The sequence below is a fragment of the Cajanus cajan genome, chromosome 5, assembly GCF_000230855.2.
Source record: "Cajanus cajan strain Asha chromosome 5, NIPB_CcT2T_4, whole genome shotgun sequence".
Lineage (NCBI taxonomy): Eukaryota > Viridiplantae > Streptophyta > Magnoliopsida > Fabales > Fabaceae > Cajanus > Cajanus cajan.
The window spans coordinates 58,867,557-58,877,021 of NC_138521.1; the positions used below are offsets into that span (position 1 = coordinate 58,867,557).

At 28.4% G+C, this 9,465-nt stretch overlaps 1 protein-coding gene across 5 annotated transcripts; it reads right to left on the reverse strand.

The window, feature by feature from the left end:
* Positions 1-647: 647 nt before the first annotated feature.
* On the reverse strand, positions 648-8,693 carry DEL1 (DP-E2F-like 1). 5 transcript variants are annotated; one of them, XR_014434153.1, is made up of 13 exons: positions 7,811-8,693; positions 7,644-7,711; positions 7,529-7,581; positions 7,283-7,360; positions 7,139-7,198; positions 6,918-7,023; positions 5,934-6,001; positions 5,741-5,840; positions 5,583-5,644; positions 5,038-5,443; positions 3,011-3,162; positions 2,588-2,697; positions 648-1,755 (listed from the first exon to the last, which is right to left on the reverse strand). XR_014434153.1 is itself a non-coding variant. In XM_029269368.2 (12 exons), exons 1-11 carry the CDS (start codon positions 7,888-7,890, stop codon positions 2,609-2,611), a joined length of 1,170 nt encoding a protein of 389 aa, XP_029125201.1. In that variant the 5' UTR covers positions 7,891-8,683; the 3' UTR covers positions 648-1,755; positions 2,588-2,608. The 5 variants fall into 5 exon arrangements, 3 of the variants coding, with proteins under 3 accessions (XP_029125201.1, XP_029125200.1, XP_020203469.1); XM_029269368.2 differs by lacking the exon at positions 3,011-3,162 and having other exon boundaries at positions 7,811-8,683; XR_014434152.1 differs by lacking the exon at positions 648-1,755 and having other exon boundaries at positions 2,411-2,697.
* Positions 8,694-9,465: the final 772 nt, after the last annotated feature.

The window sequence follows — 9,465 nt, forward strand, 5'->3', positions numbered from 1 at the left end:
GGCCAGAGTCAAACACAAAATGTCAGTACCAATGACGTTTTGTGTTGTTAATTTTTTATGAACAAAAAACGTCATTGGTACCAACATTTTTTGTTGCCTTTTTTTTATGAACACAAAATGGCAGTACCAATGACATTTTGTGGTTTTTTTTAACTGAATAGAAAACATCACTAGTGCTGACATTTTCTGTTCTTTTTCTTGATGAACATAAAATGTCAGTACCAATGACATTTTCTGTGTAAACAGTGTAACCTCATCACTCTGAATGATGTTTTCCACAAATCATTACCCACTCTAACGTTTTCTTTTTTCCTCCGTATCTTACGTGTCCAAAATTATTTATTTTGGTAAAAAAAATTATAATATTACTTTAGAATATTTTTTTTTTTATTCTGATTCTTCTGCCTAAAATTAACACCGTGATCTGTAGGCATGAAAACCAATGAAATAGTGGAGGGGGAAAAAATACCGCAATAAAAATTTTGCTACTCTTTTAATTTATGAGTTTTGTAAAATAAGAGATTTATAGACATGAACCTTTCATTTATAAATTTCTTCTCAAAATTGAGAGGAAATAACGAAGACACAAGAAAACTTATTCTTTGTTACACTTTTATTTATGTTAAAATTTCTTTCTTATTTGAACATGAAAGAAAAATAAAGTTCTCTCATTCAGATAGCTAAATTATTTTTATTCGAATGGACTTACATTGTTTATGTTTTATTCAAATCTGTATACAAAGATTCTTACTTTTATTCAAATATTGTGAAATATATTTGAATACACTTATACCGGATGGTAACCGACTAGGCCGAATACCTGAATACCCGACCCGACCGACCCAAAACGACTCTGCCGAGTACACCGACCACCTCTTGCCTGAGCCGAACATGTCGGTGTGCTCGGCCAAGTTACGAATTTATGCCAGGACAATTAACAAGAGGTTAATTTACGTAATGTGCCGGTTTAGTCCCCTAATTTTTCGAGGCTCAGTCCCTAATCACGGACCAACAAGAATTACTATAAATAGGACCTCAATGAGATACATAACTAACTTTCAACTATCGCATTTATTACGCCAAGCACTTACTTGAGCGTTGGAGTGTCTTTGCAGACACTCCCTCCTCACTTCGGACTACTCGTAAAGGAGCGAGAAGACCTAGACCCAAGACCAGACCCGCTTCAACAAGGACAAGTGAAGTGTGTATCCTAATACAGGAACAACACTGTTAATTAAATTGAATATATATGTTATTTAAGTTTAAAATAAAAGTATTAATAATGAATAGTTATTTAAGTTTATCAAATTTATGTCGTTCAAATTCAAGTGTCTTCTTTATTTAAATGTTGTTTATTTGAATAATATAACTCCCTAAAAATTGTTTTGTTTAAATAAACAACATTCCAATGAAATATTTATTTGGTTCTGTACTATCTGTATCGCTATACCGAGCTCGAGCTCGGCATCTCAACACGACGTGACCTCAGACACGCACTAGGCCACGTCAGCTCGACATCCAAATAGGTCATAAACTGATCTCAGGCTCAAGGCCAAAAAAAAAACCCTAAATTCACACAAAATATGTACATTACTTATACAAGATTCATACACTCACAAACACTAAATTTAGCATCGAAGTCTCTTTTGCAGGTATCACCCTCATCTTGGAGCAACAAGCGTACCCAGTAAAGGAGGCTCAACGATCTTACCTAGCAGATCATCCCCTACGGCCGATCTCCGGTAAGAAGAGGTTCTATTCAAATATAACCAAATAAATAAATTTGATTTATTCAATTGAAAAAAAGGATTTAATTGATTAAAAAAAATCATAATCTCAAAGGATAAAATTATAATTTTTTAACTAAAATTTATTTTTTTCTTCATCCATTCAAATCAAATAACTTTATAATATTTTCTTACATATTATTTTCATATAAAACAAACTCATTTTCATTTTACTTTTTAACTATTTTTATTTATTTATTTATTTTTCTTTCTTTTATTTTTTCCACTCTATTTCTCACTATTATTTTTTTTTTAAACCAACCACAGATGCAGAGATCCGAAATAATGAAGTCTGTGATAAAAGATTTTGGAAAAGCCTCTTTTCTGTTGGGTATTTAGATATTGAGAGAAAGCTCTTAAAATATCCTAGGATTGTGTCATAAGGCTTACATTGATAAAGTTCGGAATATATCCACACTTTTTTTTTCCTTTTTCCAATAATAAATTTCCTTGTAATATTTTCCATTTTGCCAAATTACAAGGAACCAAGGTCTTCAAAACTCAAATGCTATCAAAAAGCAATTAATGTTGAACTGAAAATAATTGGCTGACAACATTTCCATTGTTTCACAATGGTGAAATTAACGACAATTCGCTTTCATAACTTAAAAAATAATGCAACCTTTAAAAGAACTCGAATTTTATTTTCCATAAATTAACAGCTTCAGTAGAGAAGCGGATATGATTTCTACATTGCATAAATAAATAAATAATTTAGGGAACTTCCTAAGCTGACCTGGGTGAGCCCCTAAATGGAAGCTCAGCGAGTGCATGGAGAAAATGCATTAAACATTTTATACCTACTATTTGGCGGACATAAGTCACAAAATTTGTACCAGCCTCTTCCCAGCAATTTCAGAGTACCACGATTTCCATGCTTCCATGTAATGGGAGAAGAGATCTCTCAAAGCTGAATCAAAAGTAAAACAATCGTCATATCGGTAATCAAGCTACTGAATATTAATAAAAATAATGAAGGTTAAATGATCTTTAAAGCATCTCCATTCATACCAGGTTCGAAAGTTTAAGAATCAATTTTTACGTGGGATAAGGGTTGGAGGAAAGCTGACCTAGCCCTCAGGTATAAAAGAAAAACATTTATATTCGGAACAAAAATCAAATCAACACGTGAACTACATTAATACCGTTTTCATAAAATAAATAAATAAATAAATATATATATATATATATATATATATATATAAAAGGTGCCACAAAGGAACCTAGCCTCGGGGCGCATCAGAGCTTTGAAAATGAGATTGCGGAGCACGAAGGAAGGGCGTCTCATGCTTCGACTGAGGAGCGGTCTTGCACCAACAATTGACCGCATCGGCGGCTCGACGGATTTTGTTTTTTCAATGAAATGGTCCATACACTATTTAAAAAAAAAAAACAAAAAAAAACTAATACATGCTTAAAAAAATAACTTTTACTAATCAAATATTAACACAAACAACAATCAAATATAAAATTACCAAATTAATCTCTGAATCCCAAAATGAGCTTTCAAGAATTGTTATAACAAACATGTTTGAAGTTTTTTATTCCATAAATACTTTTGACTAGAATTAAATATCTGCAATACATAAGTTAAATATAACTAAAATTTATAATAAATTATACATAAAATATTATATTTAAAATTCATATAAATAAATATTTTTAAATATATAAATTATATTTTAAATTTATATTATAGTATAAGATTAATTTTAATTTTTTTTTGTAACTTGTTTTAAAAGATTAGAATTTGATTCATAAATAATTATAATAAATAATAATCATATTAATTGAAAGGTTAAAAAGATATCTAAAAATTCTATCATAAAAAAATTTAAAATTCTCTCATACAAAATAATCATTCATATTTAATATATGAAAATCAATTTTGAAAGGGATAAACATTTAGATTATTAGAATAAAAAAAAAGTTATAAAAATGTACTCCACATAATATTACAATTAACCAAAAATAATCTTAATTATTTCAAATTATCTGCTCGTAAAATTATCTTCCATGCTTCACCTGCACTTTCAGCGACATGGAACAAAACATATAAACAATATCTTTTAAAGAAAGAATAGAAAATATATTGTTAAACTATATATAGATTTAAAATAAAACAGAAAATTCAAACAAAAATATAAGTATTCTCAAGTTCAAATGATAAACATATTTTTCTTTATGCCAACAGTATCCTAAAGATTATTTTTGTTTCTTAAAATGATTAGATAAACTAAATTTCGATTACAGATAGCAAAAGTTGATGCAAATAATAGTCTCAACTCACCCGTCTAATAAATTTTATATTTATTGACAGAATATTTGATTGAAATATAAAATGAGTTCTAAAAAAGTAATAAAAACTAAAGCTAAAAATAATTTGTAACTTAATTACATTAAAATAAATTAAATTAATTGACTTTATATAATTAAAAAAACTTTTTAATAAATACAAATAGCCACTGATTTAAATACTTTACTACTCTCTACCTATTCATAAATAAGCATTCATTTAATTAATTATTTTCAATTCATAACAAACCTTATGTAAAGGTGTATGGTATATGGATTTTTTTATCATCCTTAATCTTGAGGGCTCACGAAGACAATAATGTTTTTTTTTTAAGTCTTGAGGTCGGTTTATTATCGACAAAGTTCTCGCATCAATATTAAAAATTAAACTCACCGCTTATAAAATATCGGTTAAAACTTGAATTTAATTCTTTATAATATTTTAAAATTTTAATTTAGTCTCATTATAATTTTTAGGTTCATTTTAGTTCCACCTGTTAAAAATATTAACAATATTTATCTTCTGTCTAAATTTATCAAATGTCAAGTTGTGAAAATCATGCCTATAATTCTCAATCACACCTCTGATTCCCACTATGTAAATCACATAAAAAAAATCTACTAAGTAAAAATCATAAAAATTACACCCATGATTCTCAATCACATAAATATTCCTAAACAATATTTGAAAAATTTAGACAAAAGACAAATATTGCTAACATATTTAATAAGTGAAATTAAGTTAAATCTAAAAATTAAAATAAAACTAAATTAAAACTTTAAAATATTATAAGACACAAAATTAAGATTTTAGCTTAAAATATTTGTTGTTAACCAACTCAAGATATTATCCGGGAAAAAAAAAATACCGTACAAAACATTTTATGTAAAATAAAAACATGGATTGAATAACAAATGCCAAACATTGTGTTGTGGAAAGGTGAATATTTATTACCTTCGTTTTGATATTGAGGATTGTGAGCAGATGCAAGACTGTCCCAGTCGTGCACCTGCTTCACATTATCATTTTCAGAGGCTCCAACTTTGGGCACACAAGCTGGAGCGAAAGGACCAAACTGATAGCCCTTCGATGTTTGTTTTGTGACTTGTTTTAAGCTGTTTTCATCTGCCTGACTCAGGCCAATATCATTGTCAGTTCTTGGCTTCTTAGGATTCCGATTCAAATCCTCATTCATGAACAACTCCACTTTATTTCTCTCAAAACTGATGTTTGTTATATCACTTCCAAATGTCCTTTTCCTAGACTCGTTGAGAGTTGATTTGTGAAGTGACTCATTGCATGTCTTTCCTTCAGGACCTAGCCACCTGAATGCTGGTTTTCTTGTATCCGTCGTATGCGTCTATCAATTTTAAAAATCATGGTCAGCTGACGATAAGAATATGCTTAGATACAGACTTATAATAAACGGAACGAGTAAACGACACAAGACAAAATCATGTGAACACACAAATAAGAGATAAGGTAGTGGCGAGCATCACCTTCTCAATAAGGTTCATGGAAGATAGCACATTTGCGATGTCATATAGGCGTCTAACTTTTGCTGCAACGCCAAATCAGAGTACAAGTGGGAAAAGAGTTAGAAATTTACACTTTTGTCACGGATACCGAAAAAGAACTGTAAATCATTGAGTGTTACTTCTCATTATTGATGTATTGTGTGCATCCCCAAGCAACAATTTCGCAGCCTCATCGAGGGAGATCATTTCCACCTGTAGATTAGAGTCATGATTGCTAATCTTTAACAACATATATCACTTATCAGCATGTTACACGGCTAATGAAAAGATATATAAACTTGGAATGCCCAAGAAACTTGAATTAACACTCACATTAGAGCAGACAAAGAGCTTGACAAAATTCTGGGTAAGCAGCGCCAGAGACTTTTCCCTCCGATTTTCTGCAACACATTTTAGAAACACTATAAACCACATTTGCAAATAGTACAACCGGTTAACAACGACATTTTCATGTTTCAAAGTTCTTGTTCATCACAGCTATTTCACAAATAGTTCAAAAGCACGAATTAGTACCAACTAAAATGCAACAGTTGGTAACGCTGCCATCAGCAAAGAAAAAAAACACTCCAGATTCCTACCTACATTATGCAAAAAAAAATAACTCCTTTATAAATAAATAAATATATATATATATATATATATATAAAGGATTAGTTTATTTTAAGAATAAATATATTTAAACTTATTTTATTTAATAATTCATATTTTATATCAAATTTAAACGATTCAATCATTGAATTTAAAATTTTTAATATATAGACCAAATTTATAAATTTTTAAAAAAATTAAAAATTATTTGATACTTAATTTTATTAATTTAAATTAATAAAATAAAATATTAAACAATTTCTAATTTTTTAAAAAATTTATATATTAAAAACTTTAAATTATTAAAATTTAATTAAAAACATGAATTACTAAATCAACTAAGTTTACCCCTAAAATAAACATATCCTTACTCTCTATATATAACAAATGAAAATACCACCTTAAATAAATTAAAAGCGCTGCCCTTTTTTATATTAGTTTGCTGGTCCGATTGAAGGTTAATCTTCTATTTGTTTTTACACAGCATATTGTTGCATGTTACATCAAATAATTTCTATATTAAAAAAAATTCGGTGTTCAGGTAATCTACCAACAGGAAATAAAGACAAAAATTATTGAAGCCCTTGAACAACTTGATAATCCTAATAAACGAAAGAAAAAAAATCACTTAGATTTAAAAACAATCCATTTTCGACATCAAAAGATAAAACTTGAACTTCTTTTTTGTTTAAAATAAAATTTAGTTACCATTCTTCACAGGTCTAGGAAGAGTAGAATTAGTATTTAACTTGTCGCTTTGGCTTCCAGTAGCGGAATTGGACTGCGTTTCTTCATCATCTTCGTCATCAGAAACCTAAAAACACGGTCAATAACAAATCGATTCCAGCTAATTAGTCACAAAGTAATAATATATATACACACTTGATAGAGGGAAAGAAAAAAGTTCCAGCATTTGGCACACAACTCACTTTATCAGTGTCGTTGCCAGAACCGCGCAAGGAATTGGAATTCTCCTTTACGCCATCTTCCTACAAAATTAAAACAAGCTTAAAATTAAAATTTTGGCATAATTTTGGAAGCATAAGTCATAAATTAACACAAAATAGAATTACCTTGAGCTCCTTGAGAGTGAGAGGAATTGCGGCGAAACCTTTCCATGTGTATTGATTTTTCGCCCTCCTTGACAGGACCTAAAACACGCACGGATCAGAATTAATAGAACGAAGCAAAAATTAATGAGAATTGCTAGATTTAAAATATATATATATATATATATATATATATATATATATATATATATATATATATATATATATATATATATATATATATATATATATATATAAAAGATGTGCAACCCCAATACTTTCGAGAACGTTGACAATGTCGTAGATCCTCCTCCTCTCGACTCCTGAAAAATAAAAATGAGTTAGATCTGAAAAGGAAAAAACGAAAGAGCAAAAGAGAATGCACCTAATCTGGAAGCAGCGTCGTCAAGGCCAATCAAATGAACGGTGTCTCGATTGTAGAGGCTGAGGAAACTGAGAGGGAAAGAGAAAGAGAAGTGAATTGAGAATGAATGAATTGAATTGAGAAGAAAGGAGAAGAAGAAGAAGAAGAAGAAGAAGAAGAATAGTTACTTAGTGCACAAGAGGCCGAGAGATTTTTGCTTGCGGTTGTAGGTGTAGTGGCGGGAAGAGATGGGATCTGAAGAAGCCATGGATGGGTTAGGTTAAGTTAAAGAAAAGATGATGAAATGAAAGCATTAAATAAAGAGAGAAAGAGGGAGGGATAAGAGAATGTTTTGGCGCGCCCACAATTTTCAAAATCATCCTTTCCATCCAAACAAAGTCTTTTCAAACTCTTAAGCGGGAATTTCTTTATCAACCGCAATACGCGCCCCGTTACAATTTCTTACATTCTGCTGCTTCTACTGTACTGTAATAAAATAAATGTCATGTGTATCATAATAACAACAAAACTCGTCTACTTTTACAAAAATATATGTTAATTGATACATATAACAAATATTAAGTAATTTTGTATTCACACATACAGGGGTTGATCCACGCTTAAGTAAGGTTAAGAGTTCAAATCCTGTCTTGTGTATGCAGTCGCGTTAAATCTTGGGATCAGCTATTACACTTTTTGAGGTGTCTCCAACATAACGAAGAGAATAGTCACTGTTATCAGCAGTGAGAACTCCAGAGACGAACCAAAAAAAAAAGACTATTTTATTATTGTTATAGACATTTGTTTTCGTAATTTTTGGTCTTATATTAAATATTTTTATCAAATCGATCAAATGACACTCGTGATTATACACAAATATATAATGTTCATAACTATAATTTTTTGTATAATATTCAAACAAATATTTAGATGATTATTTTACAATATTAAGTATAAGGTGTTATTTATATAACTTTTGATCTAAATAGTTAATTGCATTATAAGAAAATAAGTTTTTTTAGAAATTGTTTTTAAATAGAACATTGGTTTTTAGGTACGCGTGTGATTAAAAAAAAATTGCTTCTCATGTTATAAGATATTATTTTAATTATTTAATTAAAATAAGAAAAAATATATATATATATATACATATAAGTATTTAAGTTAAACTATTATTTATTTTCTAATAAGTAAGTTTATTTTGGGTAATTATTAAATTGCATAGTTATATATTTTAGATTGTATTACCAATTATGTGTTGCATATTTCAATAATTATAAATTTATATGTCTTAATTCTTATTACCAGTTATGTTTTGTATATTTTAATAATAATAACTTGTATGTATGGGATAAATATTATTTTATATAACTAAAATCTATGATAAATATACAATTATAAATACATAAGTCATATTTTAACATTATAATAAATAATTTAGTATGTCAAAATGATATGCTCAAATATATATATATATATATATAAAGATATGAAGTTAAAAAAAATATTAAAATAAATATGAAAATATCATAATGATATATGCAACTAGATAAGATGATAAAAATATTGAAATAAATGTAAAAATGACGGAGAGGAATGATATTTAAACTTTTAAGATAATTCTATTGTGATATCTCAAAATACATAAATTGTAAAAAAAAATTAAAAAAAAAGTTAGAAAGTAAACTAAATGTCAAGTAAGAAAAAAAAATAACATATTAAAAATAAACAATAATATATACAAGTCATTAGATCAAATGTGAAACTCGTAGTTTGGTCTCATTAAATAATAATATATCGATTTTAAGTTTTGTGAATGAAAAAAAATTAATTAAAAATGATC